Source organism: Aulonocara sp. 'chitande type north' Nkhata Bay, linkage group LG22 (genome assembly GCF_057382095.1).
Source record: "Aulonocara sp. 'chitande type north' Nkhata Bay isolate Kocher_YH1m ecotype deep benthic linkage group LG22, A_spYH_male_GT1.1, whole genome shotgun sequence".
NCBI lineage: Eukaryota > Metazoa > Chordata > Actinopteri > Cichliformes > Cichlidae > Aulonocara > Aulonocara sp. 'chitande type north' Nkhata Bay.
In genome coordinates, this window is record NC_141364.1 from 27250637 (window position 1) to 27274656 (window position 24020).

Here is a 24020-nt window from a genome sequence, read left to right on the forward strand (position 1 = left end):
CGATGGAGTAAAAATCAAAAGCACAGCTTTATCAGACAGTTGCAGTTTAATGTTGGCTGACAAGTCTTCAGTGCGTGTGCGTCGCACAACTGTATCTCTGGACATGCTGACGTTGTTGAAGTCCTGCACTTTTTCCGGGCACATTATTTTGGTGACTTTAACGAGGCAGTGTTTTATGAGGTCTCCATCTGAAAAAGGCTTGCCATGTCTTGCGATGAGTTGGGCGACCTCATAGCTGGCTATTGGAGCCTTTTCCTGGACAATTTGAGCACGAAAAAAATACTGTTGCTGACCCCGCAGGAGAGCTACCCTTTGCTTTAATATCTGCTCTCGCTCAGCACCAGTGTAGGATGCATAGGCCTGATGTTTGGTTTCATAATGACGTCGTACATTATACTCTTTCATAACTGCCACAGTTTCAGTGCAGATCAAACAGACACTTCCCCTTGAATTCTTTGAAGAAATATTCACTCTCCCACCGTGTCTGAAATTTTCTGCACTCACTTTCTACCTTTCGCTTCTTTGGTTCTGCCATATTTAGTAACCTGGGTTAAATTTCTTCTGTGATTGTCAAGACACTTCACCCGTTGTCTACTGGTGGTGGTCAGAGGGCCCGGTGGCGCCAGTGTCCGGCAGCCTCGCCTCTGTCAGTGCGCCCCAGGGTGGCTGTGGCTACACTGTAGCTTGCCATCACCAGTGTGTGAATGTGTGTGTGAATGGGTGGATGACTGGATATGTAAAGCGCTTTGGGGTCCTTAGGGACTAGTAAAGCGCCATATAAATACAGGCCATTTACCATTTACCATTGTCCTTTTTGGTGGAGCAACTGCCTTGATCAACAGTAGCTCCTCCTGGTGTTAAAACTAAGAAGTGCAATCAAAGGAGCTTGCAAAGAAAAGCGTCTGGACTTCTTTAAGTTGCTTGAAGACGTTTCACCTCTCATCCGAGAAGCTTCTTCAGGTCATCTGACTACGATGATGTAGAACCTTCACAGACTAAGAAGTGCAATACACTCAAGCAAAAGTTGAAGTGCGGGCCATAGTCTATTCTATATATAAAATTACTTGTGGGCCAATTAAAAATGGACCGCGGGCCGGAGTTTGGACACCCCTGACTTAGACATAAATACCTGTTAATTACTAAGATCAAAGATCAAAATGAAATCCTAGAATTTCACCAAATGTGGGGCTGAAACTTCTTAGACAGTCTGTTATTACATTAACCTTGCAGCAGCCATATTATTGGTCAGATAATACAATTTAAAAATGCTCCAAAAGGCTCCAACATCACAAACATGGTCCAGAGTCCTGTTCAGAGACTGATGACGTCTAGCAGGGAGCTAGCAGCTACAGCCATCCACCTGTTAGTCAAAGAGGCCACGCCACTAATAATGGAAATTTTAAGCCAGTTTAAACGGGTGAGTTATGAAAACATCCTCCTCATATGAAGGGGTTATGAAGGGGAAAATTATCTATACAGACCAGACCAGTTTTTGTATCAGGCTGTAATTATGTTTATTTCTGTTGTAAAGTTTTAATACGGGAGGACTGACTCACTGCTGGAGCCTCTGTTGGACCTCAAAGGAACTGCAGGTTTTGATATTTATTTTAGTGCTTTGTTGCTAAACTTGCCATCAATGCTAACATCTCCCACAATAATTATTTTATCTAAAGTGGTTGCCCTCATTAATTCAAATTAAAAGTAAGTAAGGGGCAAGCAGAAGATAAGCAAAAGCAAATAAAACTTTTTAAAAAATATTTTCTAGTTCAGGTGTAAGAGACTTAAGAATGAAAGGCTGCTGACACTGTGTAGAGCAGATGTAGGGAACACTGTTTTTCTACTGTCTCACTGAAGCCCTCTGGGAAATTCAGTGCCAAATAAAAGCATCCTCTTCTCTGGTGGCATTTCATCAGCCTTCAGTGCCTTATACTTCATGACTCCCAGTCCACCACATGTGACAAAGATCTGGTCGTCAGCGCGACGTGGATAACTGACCTGTCCTGCAGCTGCAGTGGTTGTCATAGTAATCTAGGTGACAGTTATCATGGTGATGTGCAGGTACAGTCGTGGGATGGACCGGAGAGATTACTACAGCCGATCTCGTTCAGCCGACCGACCCATCTACACACGCTCACACTCAACCGATCGATCTGACTCCACACACATGAGGTCTGGACGGTCTGCTCCCCCCTCACCTGCCCTGATCAGGTGACCCTCGGCCATCCAATTAGAAAGCAGCTCCATCTCCATGTTTGGGGCATGTTTTTTTTTTTTTTTTTTTTTTTTAATTTGGTTGGTTGTTTGTTTTAGACAAGCATGAATTCTGACTCAATGGTGACCACAACAGTTTTATTTTTCGCCTTTATTTTAGCCCCACCATATGTCCCAGTGACATCACCAACACCTGAACATTTCATATTTGGCCGCAGCTTTTATATTCTGATTGTTTTGTTTTATTTTGGGTGGCAAGTTAGTCTGTGTTGTTGTTGTTCATTTGTTTGATGGTTGTGTTGCATGTGCTTCTAAAGAATTTCTGTTCACTTTCTGACACCTAACTGTTGGATGTTCAGTTTCCTCCAAACTGGGCTTGGCACTCAGGCGTATTGCCTGCAACATACAAGTACCAAATTTAAGCAGGGAGGTTTCTGTCTGCGATCACAGTGCTGCCTCTATCACAGCTCTGAACACACCCAGTGGCAGCTGATGTTGGTCAGCTGTATGTATCTGTATTTCACAGAGACAGATTTGTTTGTAACGTCTTAGAGATATTAGAGCTACAAACAGGTTTTCAGCAGTGATGGGGCCTTGCACTCTTTGTTTCAAGTGTGAATTCTTTCTGTTCATGTTATAATTTTTTTCCAACAGTTATACAGAATTAATGACGTCCAAAGGTTTACATTCCTACCTGGTTGTGTGATGTACAGGTATGCTTCAGGACACTGTAACATCACAGTTGGGTGTGGCTGCATGTGCAAGAAGAGTCCACTCTAACTTTTGCTTGTTACTGCTTCTCAAGCAAAAACATCTGGAGTGACTGCAGACTTTTCATTAACTGACTGAATACAGTGCCAGACTAAATGCTGATCAAACTCTATCTGTGACTATGGAGGGAACCTCAAACTGACTGTCATCCCTGACATCTGACCTTAAATCTCTCCTGTCAGGATGGCGGTTTGATTGTTTAATTTCTTTCTCTTCTTCTTTTTAAGAATTTATTTATTTTTTCATCAGGGCTAATGCTGGAGGCGGTTCCACCTTGACAAGCCCAACGGGGACGCCTATTTGTGGTCGCCGAGGACGCCAGCTACCTGCTGTCCCCCCCAAAGGAGCTCTCGACAGAAGTGCGTATACTTGAGATATTAGTCAAACAGCACCTCCAAGCATCTCTGAACCAATCAGCTGATGGACCCATCACCATCCACCTATAACAAAACTTTGTTTTATATAAAGGCAAGCCTGCAGACTTATTAAAAAAATAGAGAAAAATAGAGGTTTTACAAATTTCAAGATGAGGTCTGAGATAATTTCCTAATGGGTATGAATATGGATGAAGTGTAACTTCTTTCACACAAAATAAATAATGAATACTGCAAATGGTGCCTAGTCCAATCACAGACAGATGACGATGATAAAAGTGGATAAAAATTGTAGCACTTTTGCAAATGAGACAAGTCGTGAATGCTGCAGTAATTGATGAGAGTTATGACTTCAGACTGGTAAAATTCAGGTGTGTGTTTTGTGTTTTCAGCAAAGTGAAAGAGACTCAGCAGCAGATCAGAATTAAGTAGATCAACATCTAGCCATTGTGGCAATGAAGGACCCAACAACAGTAGCATTGCAGTTTAACACGTCTTTTATTGACTGACTTTCCAATGTGCGTAATTCTCCAGCTGCCCAACTATTGTAGCACACACAAAACCACAGCTGCTTTAATAATAATAATAATAACAATAATAACAATGATGATGATGATGATTATTAATCATTATCTCCCTGGGAATGCTGTTGAAGCATTATTATTATGCTTCAACAGCATTCCCAGGGAGAATGGGACATTGAGTCCAAATGGACCATGTTTAGCACCTCCATTGCTGAAGCCGCTGTACTGAACTGCGGCCGCAAGGTGGTTGATGCCTGTCGTGGTGGTAACCCCTGAACCAAGTGGTGAACACCAGAAGTGACGGGAGCCACCAGGCTAAAGAATGAGGCCTAACAGGCTTGGTTAGCCTGTGGGACTTCATAGGCAGACCAAGCAGAAAGTGGGTCGGGCAGTGGCTGAAGCAAAAACATGGGTGTAGGAGAAGTTCGGAGAGGAAAAAGATTTTGGAGTGCCTCGAAGAGAGAAACCTGCACTCTGTATTGTGTGGGTGGAGCCCTGCTGACTTTGACTGAGAAGATTGTCAGGTGGTAGAAGGAATACTTCAACGACCTCCTTAATCCCACTGGCACATCTTCCGTGGCGGAAGCACAGTCTGGGGACGAGGGGGAGGACTCATCTATCTCCGGGGTGAGGTCACTGAGGCAGTTAAACAACTCCATGGTTGCACGGCCCCTGGAGGGGGGTTGAGGTTTGCCCTGAGTTCCTGAAAGTTCTGGATGTTGTAGGGCTGTCTTGGTTGACATGCCTCTACAATGTTGCATTGTGGAGAAACGTTGCATGGAGATCAGGGGCCTCTGGATTGTCAGACCAGGGTGGCAGTTCCCATCTTTAAGAAGGGGGACCGGAGGGTGTGTTCCAACTATACGTGGATCACACTCCTCAGCCTCTCTGGGATATTTTATGGTAGGGTGCTGCTGTTAGTCGAACCTCGGAAACAGGAGGAACAATGTGGTTTTTGTCCTGGTCATGGAAGAAGGCATTCAACCGTGTCCATCGAAGTGTGGCAGAAGTCTTTCACTTGGGTGGTCTCAGAATCTCATCTCTGCTTTTCACAGAGGATGTAGTTCTGTTGGCCTCATCGGGTGATGGCCTCCAGCTCGCACTGGAACAGTTCGCAGCCAAGTTTGAAGCGGTGGGAATGAGAATGAGCACCTCCAAATCGGAGGCCATGATCCTCAGCCATAAAAGGGTGGAGTTCCCAGTCCGAGTCAAGGACAAGTTTCTACACCAAGTGGAGGAGTTTGAGTATCTCAGGGTCTTGTTCATGAGTGATGGGAGACAGGAGCTTGAGATCGACAGATAAATTGGTGTCAATTATCACTCAGTTTTGAATATATGTAGACATTGAGGTTTCTCGGGAGGGTCTGTGCTGACACCGGTTGCTATCTGGCAGAGGGTCGTTGGTACCATCCCACTCCCATGTTCCCACTTCAGAACAGCACACAATCGCCATCTGGGATATGTGTGCATGAGGGTGGGAATGCATGTTTGTGTCTGAGTGTGCCTGTTTGTCTACATCTGTTTGTCAAGTCGGGTCTTAGACTAGACTCTGTCATCATGGTCTTCTGTGTTCTGTGGTCTTTTGGTGTTGCTGCTCGGTGGATTCAGTCTTTTTAAGAAAGTTTTTGCCTGACTGGTTCATTTGGGTATTTCAGCCTAACAATGTCCTCCTTCACTTACACTGGCATGTATTTGAACCTCATGTTGAAAGTTTTAGTGAAATAATACAAATTCAATCCAATTCAACTCCAGATCTTCATTAACTTAATTAATTTCATACAATTATACAGGCAGGGCCTCATATTTCAATATTTTCATATTTACAGTGAAAATGTAAATCAAACACTTTAAATCAACAAGATATTGTGTCTACATTATTTGTTATAAATAAATTAGGGAACAGGTCTCACCTGGTGATGAAACAGCTTGTCAGCTTCCTCACTTACTTTTGAGTCTCTGAAAATGGAGAACTGTGTATAAAGATAGCTGTAGAAAACCTAAATAGTTAATCCACAACTGCTTAAATTAAAGCTGAGAGTCTGCACTGTGGTTGCATACAATATAGACAAAAGCTACAAAAACTGTCTCACATAAATTATGACTCTACCTATATGTGTTATATTAAATGCCTAGAGACACAAGCTGGGAAATCCCAAACCCATTAAAAAGAAACCAGAGCAAATATTCAGGGTTTGACAAAATGCTGATAGCAACTGTTTGCTTTCAGTCTTTTCTCTGGTTTTGTTAAATACCTGCACCCTATCCTTCCATGAGCTATCTAAACTGAATTTTGCACATTTACTGACACAGAACAACAGCAGTAAGCTAATGAATTGATTGTTACTTAAAAAACGTAATTAACTGATTCAAAAGGTTTTGAATTCTGTGTCACAGAAAAGTTCAAGCATGAGATGCTGGCAGTAAAGAATTTTTGTCATTTTAATAAAATAATATTTGTAAAATACTTATAGAAAAGAATAGAATAGAATATAACAGTGGTTTCCTATCTATGTCAGATGATTAATTGAATAAATTCATTGAGATTTTTACTTTAGCTACAGAGTGTTCACTGGTTTCTGGGACAAATAATGAAAATGACATAGTTAGGAGCAGAGATGGGCGCGTTACTGTAATCCGATTACTTTTTTCAAGTAACGAGTAAAGTAAGGGATTACTATTGCAAAAACGGTAATTAGATTACCGTTACTTTCCCGTAGGAACGCTGCGTTACTGCGTTACTAAAACCATGATTTTTTGCGAGAATGTCTCATGACAGTGACGTAAGCAAGTGCGACGTTAGTGTCAACAGCTGTGTGCAGATCAACAATGGATAATATATCGAGTGCGGGAGAGAATGTGAGCGTGCAGCGTTTAAAGCGTGGAAGTACTGACCTTACTTTGAGTTTGATTCCATAAAAAGTGACAAAAACATTAGCGTCCATCGTGCGTGGGAAGAAAACTTCTTTTTACAGCGAAAAAAACCCCTAAACTTCCAAGCAAGCACCGAGTGCGCAACGACGTAATGAGAAACTCACAGAGAAACTCGCGGATTCTTCAACTGACCGCAGCACACCTGCACCAGGGTAAACCTCCGCCTATCCTACTCCTGCTTTACAGGTGAAAATAGAGCAACAGGACCACTGAGTCTTTGACTTTATTTATTTTCTGCTGTGTTTTACTTGCATCTATTTGAAAGAGTGAGTGTAAACACAAAAAAAATATTTTATGTGCTGGAATGTGCAGAAAATAGGTTTAAATGTTAAACTAATTTCTTCCAGTCAGAGAATGTTGCATATAATTACATTTTTGCTTGATGCATAAAGTTAAAAGACTAAAACGAATAAAACAAGTTTTAAAAAGAGACTTTTCCATTTTTATTACATTTTGTATGATGGATTATGTAGAAAAAGTAGAATTGTGCTGAAAGATCTATCGCTTTATCACCTATTCAGGTTGTAAATCGTGTTTTTAAAAAGTAACCAAGTAACTAAGTAATTAATTACTTTTGAAAATAAGTAATCAGTAAAGTAACTGGATTACTTTTTTGGGGAAGTAATCAGTAATTAGTTACTGATTACTTTTTTCAAGTAACTTGACCAACACTGGTTAGGAGTCAGTAAGCACCCGCATATGGACCACTGAGGGTCATAGCTATCTAACATGGATTTGTTTGTTTTTTAGACTCTGCGCAGACAGGTAATGAACTGAAAGTTTACCTACTTAGAGTAGTAACTCCTTAATAACAAGCCCCCTGTAGTGGTAGTAATTTAGTGATTCAGTGGCACTGCCGATAAAAGATGAGTGCTGAGATGTGTAAATAAAAACTTGACTAGCTCTTCACATTACTGTTCCACAGTCAGGAACTTTCCAGTGAAATAAAGACTAATTTCACCTTACCTTAAAGTCCTGTGAATACAGAATATAAATCAGTCAGATGAACAAAAATAAAGGATAACAACCCCAGTTAATGTAGACCACCTCATGACAAAAACAGCACATTGTTTTGAATTATTTTAAAATTGTGGCTACAAAACTATTCCAATAAATAGTGTATAGCAGTGCACGCTCCAACCAAAAGTTCCTGGACCTTCAGAGTGTTCAAAGTATCATTGTTGGGGGCATTAACATTGTCTCTCCCGAACTTCTCTCTGACCCAAGCTCCTTTACTGGAAACTACTATAACAGGATTCCACAAAGGTTCTTGGGGGACAATTCCTCTGGTGAAAGCATGTTAGTACTGAGAGATGTAGTCCCTTGACCAGGTCCAGGTTTCTGTGCCGGGATTGGCTCAGGTTTCAGCCTGCATAATAATAGAGAAATTCAACATGACTGAGTTCCTTCTAGTGGTAGTGAATATGTATGCTACCATCAGGATCTGCATCCATCCAGCAGAACCCACCCTCTAAGAACAGGTGTTAGAGGGTGGATACCGTTTGAGTAGGTCACTCCTGTGATTTTGCTTCTGGAAAAGGTCGTGTGGTCATTCATCATGTCATTGTTTTCATTCTTCTCACAGCTTTTTTTTTTCCCCCCATCAGCTTTGACCATGACTGCAGCTCCAGCAACAGCAACTAAAATCCCTCCACATCATCACCCCCCTGCCCCTGTCCATAAACAACACTTTCCCTCTGTCAGTCAACAACCTCCTCTTATAAGGGTCCAAGCCCCGCCTCCCCCACTCACCCAGCCCCAGCCACTTCCTGCACCTGTGCTCCCACCTGTAGTTACAGCAACACCACCACTATTTTTACCCACACCGGTACCTGTTCCTGTACCCACAACTGTATCCACAGCTGTATCCACAACTTTATCCACAGCTTTACCCGCTACTTTATCCACAGCTTTACCCACAACTTTATCCACAGCTTTACCCACAACTTTATCCACAGCTTTATCCACAGCTGTATCCACAGCTTTACCCACAACTTTATCCACAGCTTTACCCACAACTGTACCCACAACTGCACAAACAACTCCACTGGTAGCTCCACCTCCCCCTGCTCCACCCCCTGCACCTGCTCCAGTTCAGCCTCCACCTCCTGAACCCACCCTACCCCCTCCAACTCCAACGCCTTCCCCTTCACCCGCCCCATCACCAGTCCCACCCCCACAGACTCCAGGTGTGTACATCAGGTTTAACATTCAATGCATCTCCAATAGAACAGAACAATTAGCGTGATTCTTCTAGTCAGATGTCTGTCAGACATTCTTTATCATAATCATTACTTATTGATTCACGTGTTCATGTTGTTTACATAACGCCATCACATATTACCCTGCATGTCAGAGCCGGATAGGCGCTCAGCAACACCAGGAGGAACCAGAAAAGGCAAGTCCAGTCACTGGTGGATCTAATGAAGTGTCAGGTGATCCTCACCATGTAAACTATGAGGGTTTGTAAGAAGATAAGTATAGCCGCAGCATTTAGGTGATGAAAATTTATAGTTTTGTGTGGAGAAAGAGAGAGGGGGGTTTTAAGCTCAGGCTAGGATCCATCACGAGCATCTTATGATGATTCAAATTTTAAACATTTATCTCCAGTCAGAAACAGATTTTCTTGGTAACTGCCCCCAAAGGCTCAGTAAAACCAACAGATGATGTCTGTGTAGGTTCTCAGTCATCCAATTCATTGTAGTGTAAGGAACTTGAAAAGCAAGCAGCCTCTTTAGTTCTAAAAATCAAATAGAGAGTCCCTGGTGTTTAAACCCTAGTTTTACACTCTGTTTTCTTTGTATTATTGTAGGGGTTTACTTTACAATATAAAGCAGGTAACTGTTGATGTAACTGTTTTGATTTGGCATAATATAAATAAAATGGAAATGAGTTGAATATTGGGGGCTGTTGAGAGAGTCAATGACCCACTATTAGTCCTGTCCTCCTTCTTATTTTGGTTTCTCCCTTGGGTGTTAATGACCCATCTCTTTTTATTAACACCTTGGCTCATGTGATGAGGTAAATTCTTAATAGTGTGTCAGCAACTCTCTTAAGGGACAACAACCCCTGCTAGGGTTAAATAGCTGCGACTCTCCACCATTTGGTTTTTAGAACCAAAGAAGCCTCTTGGATGAGACGTGAAACATCCACATGAAACTTAAAGAAGACAAGAACAGATGATAAATTTCAGATTTGTAACCTGCTCAAAATGTTGCTGTTCAGGTGTGTTTATATCACTGCGGTTTGGTGCTGGTTTGGATGGGTCATCTGACTAGAGTATGAGCATTAGTGTAGCCTGACCAATCACCTCTCTTTGTCCGCACTATGCAGAGGTCACATGGGAGGACCAACAGAAGAAAACAGCCAATGGTATTATGCCCACCTTAAGCCACACCCACATATAGAAATGTAGTGTTTAGCTCGTGTTATCTAGTTAGTTATCTAGTTAGACTGAAGTGGATTGGTTTTGGATTTGGTTTTTAGACTCATTCACCCATTTGCGCAAGCACTTTTGAATCCTCAGTGTAGAAAAGCTCTATATAAGAACCAGACTAATCCATGTATTCATAAAGCACTCCACCAGCCATCTGTCCATCCATTCATCTGTTTTTCCATCCATCTAGTCTTCTGTCAATCTATCCAGCTCTGTGTGCTTTGAGGAGTCTGTGGTTTCTCGTTGATATTCTTCTGTTTCCATCTTTTTATAAGGGGAGATGTTACCAACCGGCAGAGAAGGTACACACACTTTCTGTCAGCTTCATCTTTTTTTCTGACCTGCTGTGAATTGAAACTAACTTCTGTGCTGTCAGAAATCAGCAGCCTGAAGCTGTCCGAAGAGAGAAAAAAGTGAAATCTATTGTCATTTCCTGCTATCACACATTACCAACCTAGACTATGACTAATGCTGCTCTTCTGTCTCTACAGGTGTACTGAAGGACCCTTCAAAGGTAAACAAACATTACACCACTTTTATTTATATATATGTGTCTACATTACGTGTGTGCCACAGCTTGCTTACCTCTTCTCCTCCATCTATAGATGAAGGACAATCTCTCCTTTAAGTCATCAGACAGTGATGTCAGTGATGTCTCAGCTATGTCCAACGCCTCTGACACTCAATCTGTCCACAAGATCGGGTAAGCAGGAATCCATTCTTGGATGACAAGAGAGAATAAAGTGTCCATGATTTCTAGACAGAATCTCAGCTTCTGATTGGTTGGAGCACAATGGTATTTCTGGCTCCTGTTTCTCTGACCTTTCAGTGGAAGTCTTAGCTTTCTGAATCCATGCAGGGATTTCAGTAATATGTAAGGGTTTGCTCTGCAGCTGCTCTCTGTGGGCACACATTTCTCTGAATCTTTTCATCAGATTATGAATCACAGATGATGGCATCCAATGTTTTATTGCTCTCTTCTAATGTGGGGTTGTAGGGTTTTTTTTCTCAAAGTAATAATATATTTTTAACGGTAAGGTGTTGACTTTGTCTACTGATCAGAAAGATATCTAAAGCAACATGAAAATTCACTTTTATGAAACAGAGGGCAAAAGGAAAAGAAAATGGCAACAAACAAGTATTTTTTTAAATATGTTTGTGGCTTTTAGGTAAAAGTATTTAGAACATATTCCATCTTTGTGCTGTTTCACTTAGTAAACTGTTTACTGCTAGATGCCAGCTTGTTTCTTCCACTGTGCAGGTAACAAACTGCACAGTGTATGTCCTGCTGCAGGTGGGTCTAGGGCATACCCCCAAGTAGACACAGAAACTGCATTTTGTCTGAAAGAATTGCTGTGTATTTAAGTCAACACACTTAAAATGTTCACCTCTTTATCTGCTCTGACAGGAACTGAAATTTTTACTTTCTACCAGACTCCATTTATAAAAACAGAAAGTTTAGCTCATAGGGCAGGTGACCCTCTTTGTCTATTGCTGCATCTGCTGATTATTCAGTTTGTGTTAATGTGTGGATTTGGTGTTAATGGGTCAGTTTGGATTAGAATCCCTGTTAAAAACACAAAAATTCACACAAAATGACCAGAAATGTTTTCTGTGAGGTCAGATTGCTGGTTTTAAGATTGTCAGATTGCTAAATAGAGTCTAGCGGATTGTATTTGTTAATACAGGTAGTTTCTCAAAATTTTGAGTATTGTCACAAATGGAAATGAAATATTAAGTTGACATGTGTTTCAAATATCACCTACATGATTGTTGGAGTCAGAAAGGAATAATACAGAGTAAACTATATTAAAATCAACCGCTCACTCTCATCCTGTGTACAATCACAGTTCACGCTCATAAGCATGTGTCCTGTAAATCCTCCCACAACACATCATTCTGAATGTTTAACTCTGCTGCTGGTTTCAAATCAGTGAAAATACATAATGCTTAGTCCCGTTTTTGTTAGCATGTGTTACCTTCACCATGGGGTGGTTGTAGCTCAGAAGGTGGTGTAGGTCACCTACTTATTGGAAGGTTGTTATATACGGTAAAGCACTTTGAGTGCTCAGGTAAAGTAGAAAAGCACTACATAAGAACCAGTCCATTTAACATTTACCATTCTGCATGATTCTGTCTGCATGCTACTCTTCTCTTCTCATATTGGCTGCCACAGTCTGATTGAATGTCTGGAGGGCCAGTCAGCAGAGCTGGGGGTGGGCTCGCAGGGAACAGAGGAAATAGTGGGGGCATCAGAAGGCGGGGATACACTGCAGAAGAGCAACTCAGTGGAAGAAGGGGAGGAGGAGCCTGAGCCTTCAAAGTAAGAAATTAACAGATGACCTCCTGTTGGAATCAGTTGTCATAGCAACAGCTGCCTCACTACCCATTTCCTTTTCCTCTCTGTGCTATTGTGATGTGTTTGTGCCCTGCCTCTTGTGTTTTGGCCCTTTTCCCTCACTTATTATTGTGGTGGTCCTTCCTCCTGCAGGGTGTCTGCAGCTGCCACTCCTCTCACCAAGTCGTCAAGTGTCGGTGGTGAGATTTGCTCATTGGGGAGAAACGATGATGACGATGATGACAAGAAGCGACGCTCAAGCTTCGGTGCAAGGATGATGGGGATGGTTGGACTTGGAAAGAAGAGTCAGAGTGCCTCCCAGCTCAACCCAGAGGGTCAGTCCTAGTTTAACCATTAAAAAATATAACCTCAATTCTTGCTGTTTTTCTTTTATTTCATGGACTCTGCCATAAACAAAGTTTTCTCTGAATTGAATCTTCAGACATACAGTGTGTTTTAGCCAAACTGGGAATCTGAGTAGCATTGCAAGAGTGTCTCAATAAAAACTCACTATCAGAATGAAAATCCAAAGAGGAACATCAGCCAAAAAATAAACTATGACCAAATGAGTTAGGTACTAACAAGCAATTGAGCAAACATATTACGGAACCAGTTGAACCAGTGAAAACAGAACAGAACAGAACCAATATGAGTCACAGAGCACCCTGTCCAGGGCTCTGATTAGTCTCTGGCTGTTTATGCTCTTGTAACAACTTATTCTGCTTCTTTTCTCTTTCTTCTTCCATCCTTACAGAGGAAGAGAAGAAGAAGAAGGTGGTGAGACTTCCCGTTCAGAGAAGTGTTGAAACCGGTTTGGCCATCGAGTTTAAAGCTCGTTTCACCAGACAGCCGAGTCGAGACCCAGATGCCGAGGACCCAAAACCTGGAGCGTACGAATCACTCCTCTTTCTACTCTTTTTATCTTGTATTCTCTGTTTAGTTAAACTTTATTCATACAGCACTCATTTAAAGCAAGGGTTTTCCTAAGGTACTTTATGATAGCAATAATCTGTGATAGCAGAGGGAAAAACTCAACAATGACACAACCCCCTGTGAACAATCACTTGGTAACAGCAGGGAAGAAAAACCACATTTTAACAGGAAGAAACCTCTAGCAGAACCAGGTTCGGGGAGAGGCAGCCATCTGCTATGACCTTTTGGAGTGAAGGGAGGACAAAAGACAAACTAAGGGAGAGGGAAGACTAAATATGATGTGCTGCACCTGTGGTATATAAACACAGAGGAGCTAGAACAAAGTGGAATGAAGGCTTCTTGTTTTCACTCAGTATTGTTTAGATGAAAGAAGGCAGTTCTACATAGTTACAGTTCTACTTCTACTTTTTTCTCTCTGAACTTTGAATTTAGTTTTTCCTGAGTGCAATTTTTAACCTCCTTTTTTAATTGCTCATTTAGTCACTCCCTCCTTTTTTAGTCTTCCCTTTCACCCTTTTCCCTATTTTTTCTACCCCTCAATCTGTCAATCCCCTTTAATGTGTATTTATTCTCACATTGAACTTAAACACTTCCCATTTCCCTGGGGTTGCCATCTAACATGTCGGATATTTTCTTTTTCTTTTTTTCTTTCTGTCTGGTCAGGCTTATATTTCCAGGAGTAAAACTTGCATCAGACAAACAGTTCACTGGTTTCCTTGAAGGATTAGGCCCCGCCCAGCTGGCTGGACGGCAGACATTGGCCACGCCCCCCATGGGTTAGCATGAATAAAAATGTCATTGTTTTTATGTATTTCAACCTACCAACATACAAACTCATTAATTCAGATTTATGTAATCTGGACAAATGTGTGTGTTAATAAATCATATTAAAATACAATACCACTTTCTGCCCATGAAAGCGTGCGGTTGTGTTTCAGTAAAATCTCTCCTCTGATTGGCTTTCTTTTGGTTAGGTGACATCCAGATCGGGATGGTGTACAGGAAGGAGCGTCTGGACGTGGAGGTTATCCGAGCCCGGGGGCTTGTGGGTAAACAAGGCAACAAGAACACTCCAGGTGACAAAGCTATACACAATGCACACTTGACTACAAATACACTCTACCTAGTACACTCTAGTGTAAGAACGTGAACTTAATCAGTTCCTCCATGCTGCTCTCAGCTCTCTCCTGCCTCGTGTATTGTATCTCATTCAGTCTCTCATCCAGATGAGAGCTGCTTTGTTACAACCTGAATTCTGTCTTCCAGCTGAGCTGTACAAAGAGCAAAAGATCCCAAACATGATTTACTCTCAGAACCTGACCTTTCACGTACTCAAGCTCCGCATTAACTGTGTTACTTGTGGAAATGCTCACAATGCCATTGTTTACAAGGTGTTTATTAAAGTCAGTGTTAAATGTAAAGTCAGAACCTATATTAATCTGAGATACTTGGAGCATTGTGACAGATCTGAGACAAGAAACTCCATGAACCTGAGCTGTGGTGATGCAGAGATGTGTGACTACACTTTTATTATGGACTCATTTCTGATTAATAAATCTGAAATAGTTTAGAAATATATATACATTTTTTGGAGGTGTCTTGTATTGTGGATCATGCAGTGCTGGAGTTCTTCATTCTTCCTCAAAGATGAACTGCTTTCTGCTCCTCATTAATAATATAAGGGCTTAGCTGAAAGCTAGCACAACTACTTGTGTTGTGCTAACAAGTATTAGGGCTTTTCAGTTTTACGCATCACCAGAAAATTAAAACCTCTTCGATGCTTTAATTTTCTCAGTAGCGCTCATTACTTTCATGTAATTTTTGGTCGCAAGTTTCTGTGTCAAGGTAATTCTTTTAATGTTTCTTCCAACTTTTCCAATCATTCCACATTTTTTCCAATGTGGAATTATTGAACAGCATACATCTTTAATATATTTTGGATTTTTAATAATCCACACAGACAGAAAATTGCAACTTAGGAAGTTGCAACTCAACCAAATGCTTTTGTTAGCCATCATTACGCTTCTAGCATAATTCTGGATGCATATTTGGCTGCTCATCTTTGCAGAATTCCCTTAAATTAGCTGGTTTCCTGGCACAGGCCCGACCTTTAAGCGAAGTCCACAAATTTTCACACTTGAATACTACTGCACACAACCATCGCAGTACAAAGGTTTAGTAGTCATGGGTTATGATCTGTGAAACAGCTCGTGTGTGTGTGTGTGTGTGTGTGTGTGTGTGTGTGTGTGTGTGTGTGTTTTGCAGCTCCTTATGTGAAGGTGTATCTAATGGATAATGGAAAGTGTCTGTTGAAGAGAAGAACTCGTCTGGCAAGGAAAACCCTTGACCCTCTTTATCAGCAACAGCTGCAGTTTGAAGAAAACCCTGAGGGCAAAGTTCTACAGGTAATTATATATGTACTGATACTGCAGGATGCCAGACAGCTGGACAGCACAGGATTACAGGACCCTGGGATCAGGGCCTGCAGCCCTTCTTTTGTTGCTCCAGCCTCTACACAAAGAGGCTGAAGCAACTCCACTCCTCATCTGGCTAGCAGTCATAGCAATGTGTGTATGAAGAGGAATCTAGGATAGAATGTGGGTGGGGCGTTCTGAACGTCCAAGTTGAGTGGAGGAGGGGGTGTTAAGATTAATACTATTTGAGCAGGGACAACAGAGGGTTCACTATTGAACCTGTTGAAAAACAGATTCAGTTCACTGGCTCTGTCCAGACTGCCCCCGCAGCTGCTGATCACTTTGAGGCCGGTAATCAACTTCATCCCCCCCCCCACATGCCTTTGATGTTATTCAGTTGGCGTTTGGTCTCCCTGTATGTATATTTACACCTTCTCCGCCCTGCTTTCAGTTCATACTATGTGCTTTTCGAGTAATCCTTGTTCCCAGAATTGAAGACCATCTACTTTGGCCTTCATTTCACTGGCGATCCTGCACTCTGGATACTCCTTCTGATGTCTTACCTGCACTCAAAGCTCCATTCATATTACTAATGAGACCACCTGCTTTGGCACAACAGTGCAGCAATCATAAGTCAGAGCAAAAGCTGCTCCCCAGAGAGAGAGAGATGTGGTGTTTAGAGAAAATGCATCTCAGCTGTTCCAATACTCCCGACACTTGATCACTAAAGGTTTTCGCTTAGGGAGCAGTTGTCCTTCTCTCCTGGATCACCACATTTACTCAAGGCCTTCTTGATATGATCTTCTTCTGGCCACCGCATCTGTGGGGATGGTGTTTAGTCTGTGCTCTAGTGTCCTGATCACACTCAGTTTGTGCTCAAGTGGATGATGAGTACTGATCTGTATGTAATGGATTACAGTACACAATAACTTTTAAATTTCCCTTATTACTGATGGAAATCTCACAGTCTAAGCTGGCTAGCCTGTCATTTTCATATCCTCCATGGTGAACTTGATGTGTTTGTCCACTGAGGTTAACATAATCAGTGAATTATGGTACATCCTGAGATTTGATTTTAACCCAGGTGTATTCCACATACCTGAACTAATTACTTTGTCGTGTTCCAGGGTAGGATAACAGAGCCCTCTTTTATATTTCCCCCATATAAAAGTTGGCCACAATAGATGAAATTGGGTAACTCATGGCATACCCATGTTTCTGCCTGTAGTAGTGAACATTGTATGTGACAATAACAACTGCTTCAGTCACCATCTTCCTGTAACCACTACCTGGGTCTCGTTTCAGAGTTTCATAAGTATTTTTATCACAGTGAGTAGTGACAAAATTTTCACATGATAGTCTTTCAAGTTTAGCTAAACCGTGCACTAACCCTTATCTGCTGGTAGGATGATAATTTTGTCATTACTTCCCCTCCTCCGTGCTGATGTTGGATGCTGGGGGCTTTGCATTGCTGAGACAGGCCGAAACTTTCGTCCACATCTGTAATATTGTTGCTTCGAATTGCTAATTCTGTGGCTGTGATCAGTTCCACTAGGGGGATTTGTCTTGGCATCACAGCAAAGTTCAGCCTTTTTGCAAGGATGTTTTTCTCCGCTTGTGTGAGTTGTCAAATTGACAAGATTTTGATAACATTTTTTGTCAGAAATTGACAAATCTTTCACTGATTTGTCCACACCCTCAGTGTGGCATCCTTCTCTCTTCTGGCCGCTGAGGACATTCTGTGCTAGACGAGCCTTCTCAGTGAATTCAAACACCTCTCGAAGGGTATTCTCTAGAACCATAGTAAGTCTTTGTCGGCTCTACTCCCCTTTTGATTTTAGCATGTTGATGGTAAACTCAGAATCAGAATACTTTATTGAATCCTAGGGGAAATTATTAAAAAAATGTTTGTCTTACCCATTCATTGAGCAGCTGGCCTTCTGGTGTATTTTTGTTGCTTTTGTAGCTCAGAGGCTCTTAACTGAAGATCTAATTTGCAGACTTTTAGAAGTAATCCTGTTTTGTCTGCATCTGAGGCCGAATCCTTGGTGGTTTCTGTATTCAGCCATCTTACATGCTGTTTGCTTGTGCTCGGGTACTAGCTTTAGGCAATCCTTGCCAAAGTGCGTTAGAATGTCTCAGTGGACAAACACATCAAGTTCACCAGGATATGGTCGCCTCAGAGCCACATGAAAAATAACAAGTTAGCCTTCTTAGACTTTGAGATCAGTAACGGGGGATATTTAGGTTGATGTGTACCATAATCACAGAGCAAACACCGTCCCCACAGATACAGTGGCCAGGGAAGCAGAAGAAAATAATTTCAAAAAGGCCCCAAGTAAATGTGATTATCCCAGCTGGACATTTGTCAAAGCTGGGAAGGCTTTAAAGAATGCTCCAGGCAAATCAGAAGAGAAGGACAACTTCTGCCTAAGTGAAAACCTTTAGTGATCCCGTACTGCAGTCAGCTGAGACTGAAGAAGTCACAAGTCTAGATAAACAAAATCAGCCTTTTGGGAGGTTTAAAAAGAACATGGGGACCGAGATCATGAGGACTTTGAGAACAGAGGAAACCTACTGGTATCCATGGTTCATAAAAACTGACTCGGTGTCTCGAGTCAGGTTCTTCATTGTTGTAGATATTAATCGTATCTTTTTGAGGTTCATTAGATAATGAACCTCAGAAAGATACAATTAATATCTACAACAATGAAGAAAACAGCAAAGAAAAAAAAATTATGGAAAATGCTGCAACACTCACAGTGTCATCTACAAAGAAAAAAACACACCTTCATGTGTGTGATGTCACTAAGGATCTCCTCCTCTCCTCTCTCTGCAGATCATCGTCTGGGGTGACTACGGTCGGATGGACCATAAATCATTCATGGGCGCTGCCCAGATTCTATTGGATGATCTGGACCTGTCCAATATGGTAATTGGCTGGTTCAAACTGTTTCCTGCCACCTCATTAGTGGATCCTGCGTTGGCGCCGTTGACCAATAAGGAGACAGAAGGTAGCAAGTCTTAGCATCAGGAGGCATGGCTGATTGGTCATAGACACGTTACAGGATGGGCCCTAAAACAAAGTCTCAGAATCCTCTGCTGCTGCATGCTGCATGATGACATCACAGAGATGACAATTCATGATGATGTCACTAGGACGATGAGGAAGGTGCTATTCCTGATCCGCCCACTGCGGGGGGAGACACTCAACAAAGGATGCTGGGTAAAGAAAGGAGTGGCCATGTGACCTCCAGCTGCCAGCTAATCACAGCAGCTCCTTGGAAGTCATACGACTGTTAAAGACACGTCAGGAACCCACAAGATTGAGTTATGTGATAGTATTCATGGAGACACAGGAACATAGAGGGGGCTTCTTTATGTTTATGCATGGAATGACAAAAACATTAGAACATAAACTCCATCGAAGAAAAACACCACACCAACCAGTAAAATCATGAAAACGTGAAAACAAAAGAACATGAGAACCACAAACATGACAACATGTGAGAGCATGAAAATATGTAAGACCATGCCAGACTGTGAGAACATGAGAATGTTGTCTAAAACTTCAAAATAAAGATTCTTAAACAATCTCTGTGTTTCTGTTTAGGACATTATGATCAAGTTAGGTACATAACTCTGGTTTTACAAGGTTCTGATGATATTACTGAGAACACTGGTTCTGTGATTTTTACAAAGGTGACTGTGAGCTTCTACACATTAAAATGTTTTGGGGTCTTTAAAAGTTCGCCTGTAGCTCACTCACTATTTCTGAAGCAAGAGTTCATTAGGTTCTACAAGTTCTATTGCACCGCTGACCCTGGTGTATCTAAAAGATCCTACTACTCTATGGGTAAATGCTACATAAACTGGTTCTTAAATGCTTTTCTACTGTACTTGAGCAATCAAAGCGCTTTCTGCAACATGCCCCATTCACACAAGCACTTTTTTCTTTGCTTGATTGCATTCTATCTAACATTCACACGCCAATGCATCAGAGAGCAACTTGGGGTTAGTATCTTGCCCAATGATATTTGGCATGCAGACTAGAGCAGCCAATGATTGACTCACCTTCCAATTAGCAGGTGAGCTATAACGTCTGTTATCTTTTCTGTATTCTCTCTGTTTACCTGTATGCAAAGTCATGGAGATGCAAAGTCATGATTTTTGGCTCCCTGGTGTTTGACTCCGATTAAAAGACTGGGTCAGCGTTCTCCATTTGGTGAACTGTTGTTGTGTTTTAGCTGTGTATAAATAAAACTGAACTGAATAGATAGCTGGAGTAGGAGTTCAGGTTTGGATCCAGCTGCATCCGGGTGAAGGATTTAAAGCATCGTGGGATGAGAGCCTTTACTGGTTTGCAAAACCGATTCTCACTGTGTTGCTATACACCTCTTGTGGTCTGATTTCACTAGCCACTTCTGGATCCAAACATGATATGCCATGTTCTGACTGAGGGATTTACATAAAAAAACTAAAACGGGCAACTCGACTAAAATTTCTGGCAAAAAAAATGAAGACCGAAACTAAACAATGTTTGTAGGATTACTTAATTTCGGGTACCTGGAATATAATGCTGTGCTACCTGGTGACTAGCTACAAAGTAATGGTACTTATTCAAATCTTAGAAAGCGTCGTAGTCGTTCCTTTCTGAAGTGTTCAAATATTTGGTGTCTGGCAAATCTTGAGCCCATGGGCTGTAGTAGCATCATAAGGTTTTAGAAGTTACACAGTGGGGCCAAACCTGACAGGGGGCAGATCACATCTACTGAAAAAGTGATCCAGTTCATTTGCCCACTTTTGTGTCCCTTACAGGCTCTGTTGCTTATGGCCCAGGATGGTTCTGAAATCACTCCACACTTTGTTAACATTGTTAATGAAGTTGCAGCTGAAGATTTTCTGCTTGGTGTTGCAATGTCCTATTAGGACAAGTTTGTGTTTCAGAGGTTCTTGTCTGTGTGTTTGGGCCTCCAGTGAACTTCAGTGTTGAAGCTTCCATCCTCCTTAATGCACACAGCACAGTCCAGAAGCGGCAAACTGTTATCCTTTGCAGAGGTGGGAAGTAACAAAGGACAAATACTTCATTACTGTAGCAACATAAGTACAATTTTCAGTTATCTCTACTTCAGTAGTTTTTACTGACTACTTTTTACTTATCAAACTAAGGAGGACTGCTGCAGGTTAGTGCAAGATAAACTGGTTAGTTTACTGTACTGTGATAGGTTTAAAGTAAAGAACAGTGACAATGAAACCACAGCCACCGTGCACCGAGTTAGGTGACAACAAATGTAGCGGAGATTCAAAAAGAATAGAAATAAAAATTATTGTGAGTTGTGATTCCTTTACCCACACCGAGCTGTTACAACCAATTTCAGGGTTCCCCTGTCTTTACACATTTTCCTATTTAGAGGCAAAGTCATCCTCTACAGTGTTGGCAACAGAAAATAGATATATAGTTTTTATTATCATTCTTTTTCCTCAGACTCAGGCTGAGCATAATCGGAATGAAAAAAGTTCGACTAAAGTTTCTTTTCCATCTACTGATAATATTTTATCACTATGTTAGCACAAGATTCAGTTAGCTTTGCACAGAAATAGAAACATACTCCTTTTTACTTTCTTACTCTGAGTACATTTCAAAGCCTGTACGTTTTTACTTTTACTTACTAAAGTAAAGAAGTTAAATCAGTACTTCAACTTTTACTGGTGTATTTTTAACAGAAGTATTTGTACTTCTACTTAAGCACAGAATCTCTGTACTGTTGGTGAAGTCAGTAGAGGTGTGATGGGGCATGTTCACCACAAGCTTAGGTCTCAGACAAATCATATATGATCCAGCATTTTTCAAAGAATGCAAACTTTAGCTGCCATAAAGGGGTAGATTTCCGATCACTGATCTCTCTGTGGATTTGCTGCACGGAGGATGTAACGTCTATGATAAGCACTGAGGTTTGTGTCCTTGTCAGGATTTCCAGGTTAGGAAAAGTGGAACAGAAGATATTCAAATACATCTCTCCACAGCTGCTGATAAATTGTACAAAAACAAGAAACAGTTTGTTAAAAACATTTCCAGGTGAATTTCACAACTGGTTTATCAGTGATATCAGTGAAAAATGACTGATAAGCGGAACTGGAATATATAGTTTATAATTTCAACAATGTACTATATAAAATGAGATGTGGTGTGTTTCTTATGTGATCTTTAACAGGGTGTTACAACACTTAAAAACGGTACTCATACTTTACCAGACTTTTAAAAGCTAGGTGTGCAGTTCCTAATTTAAATGCATTCATTCTTTAGATTCAGAAATCTAAGCGATCAGATTTTAAAGATAAATAATAATAAACAAAATGAAATCAATAGTGTCCTCTTCAATCTTGGCAGAGGGCAGTAATATAAATAATGAGAGAACTGACAGCTATTATTTTAATCACCCTGTTCTTTTAACTAGAAGTATCAGAAAAGTAATGTGGTGACATCTGGACTGATGTTTGCAGACAGTATTTTAATCACAAGTTTAAAGGCTGCAGTCGTTGCACACACTGTGTATAAAATATAAATATTTTGATGCGCACCACACTTCTAGTACTCTGTAGTATTGTAGTGAGGCACTTGGAAAGTGGTTGTAGGTGATTCATTTGATACTGCTAACAGTGGTTATGAGTGGGACTGATTCCCTATAACTAATGACTGGTTGGGCCACCCATAGCAGCAACAACTGCAATCAAGTGTCTGCTGTTTATATCTGCAATCTCATTCTTTTTGTCACTACCCAGAGCTTGTGACCATAGGTAAGGGTAGTAATATAGATTGACGAGTAAATCAAAATTCGCTTCTCTTCACTACAAAAGATCAATACAGCAGCCACGTCACTGCGGACACTGCCCCCAATCCACTGGTAGCTCTCACACTTCATTCTCCACTCTTTTGTGACCATGACCCCAAGATACTTCAACTCTGCCACCTGGGAAATTAACTCGTACCTGACCTGGACTCCTGGGCACTCCTAGACTTGGACAAGGAGGTGCTGATTCTCATTCCCACTACTTCACATTCGGATGCGAACTGCTCCAGCTCAAGCTGCAGGTCACCTGCTTGATGAAACCAACAGAACCACATCATCTGCAAAAAGCATAGATAAAATCCCAAGGCAAATGAAGCGGAGACCACTGTCCACCATCTGGCAAAACCAGATATTCTGTTCATTAAAAACTATGAACAGTATTGGTGACAAAGGGCTGAGTCCACTGAATCCACATGGACTGTGTCCCCAGGCTCCCTTGGAATGCAATCAAAGCTTTTTGGAGGTAGGAGTCTTAGGGGCCTCTGCTAGGTGTTGTCAGTGCACTCTCACTATGCATTTGGATACACCACATCAGTTCAGCATGTTCCCCTACCTGATCAAAGCCAACACCAAGTACCGATCAGTTGACAGCTCAGCACCTGTGTTCAATCAATCGAATTCATTTTACTTTGATCTGTGGCAAAATGCAGTGATTTAAGCTTTAATGATTAAATTGATTCAGTTTCACAGCTCTAACGTCACCTTACAAATAAACAGCGTGCACTGAGCATGCAGTCATAAAATAGTGAAATAATAAAATTTTTCTAAATAAATAAAATTGATATTTGACACATTTGACAGGAGCTAAGTTCACTTGCTTGCTCTGAATTACCTACTTTTTTTTCACCTTTACCTTTATGTTCGTTCATGTGGAAAGCTGAGCAAAATAAAAAGAATACAAGAGACACTGGAGGTGAACCTTTAATGTTTAGTGCAGTTTATCAGTTTTTAACTACAAAGAAAAACACGAAATGGCCAAATTCATGCAGGCCAGAAAACAGCAAAACCACAACAACAAGAATAATAACTACAACAATAATAACCACATCATGAATAATAATAATAATAATAATAAATATACATAGTCACACACACACACAAGGTCAGCTGAGTACCAAAAACTGTAACAAACATCAGAAATGGCTTCAGTCTAGAAGTAGTGACGATGGGCGGGGCTACAAAACCTTTATAATTCAGGTAAGTCTGACTCGAGTTCTGATCCTCCGCTGTACCAAACCCT

The 24020-nt window shown here is 41.2% G+C and overlaps 1 protein-coding gene across 18 annotated transcripts in view; it reads left to right on the top strand.

Moving 5' to 3' along the window:
* Nucleotides 1-19526, top strand: part of LOC147304350 (regulating synaptic membrane exocytosis protein 2-like) — a 64057-nt gene extending 44531 nt beyond the window's left edge. For 8 of the 18 annotated variants that reach the window (XM_086279579.1, XM_086279580.1, XM_086279581.1 and 5 more), the window contains 14 exons: nt 3232-3341; nt 8419-9000; nt 9168-9209; nt 10145-10183; nt 10523-10549; nt 10739-10761; nt 10853-10950; nt 12424-12570; nt 12739-12920; nt 13340-13475; nt 14182-14294; nt 14493-14594; nt 15784-15923; nt 18772-19526. In XM_086279579.1, coding sequence (XP_086135705.1) covers nt 3232-3341; nt 8419-9000; nt 9168-9209; nt 10145-10183; nt 10523-10549; nt 10739-10761; nt 10853-10950; nt 12424-12570; nt 12739-12920; nt 13340-13475; nt 14182-14294; nt 14493-14594; nt 15784-15923; nt 18772-18960 — 1930 coding nt within the window. In that variant the 3' untranslated portion in view covers nt 18961-19526. Of the gene's footprint in view, nt 1-2058; nt 2209-3231; nt 3342-8418; nt 9001-9167; nt 9210-10144; nt 10184-10522; nt 10550-10738; nt 10762-10852; nt 10951-12423; nt 12571-12738; nt 12921-13339; nt 13476-14181; nt 14295-14492; nt 14595-15783; nt 15924-18771 lie in introns of all 18 variants that reach the window. The other 10 variants (XM_086279594.1, XM_086279582.1, XM_086279595.1 and 7 more) reach the window with 7 other exon arrangements.
* Nucleotides 19527-24020: the final 4494 nt, after the last annotated feature.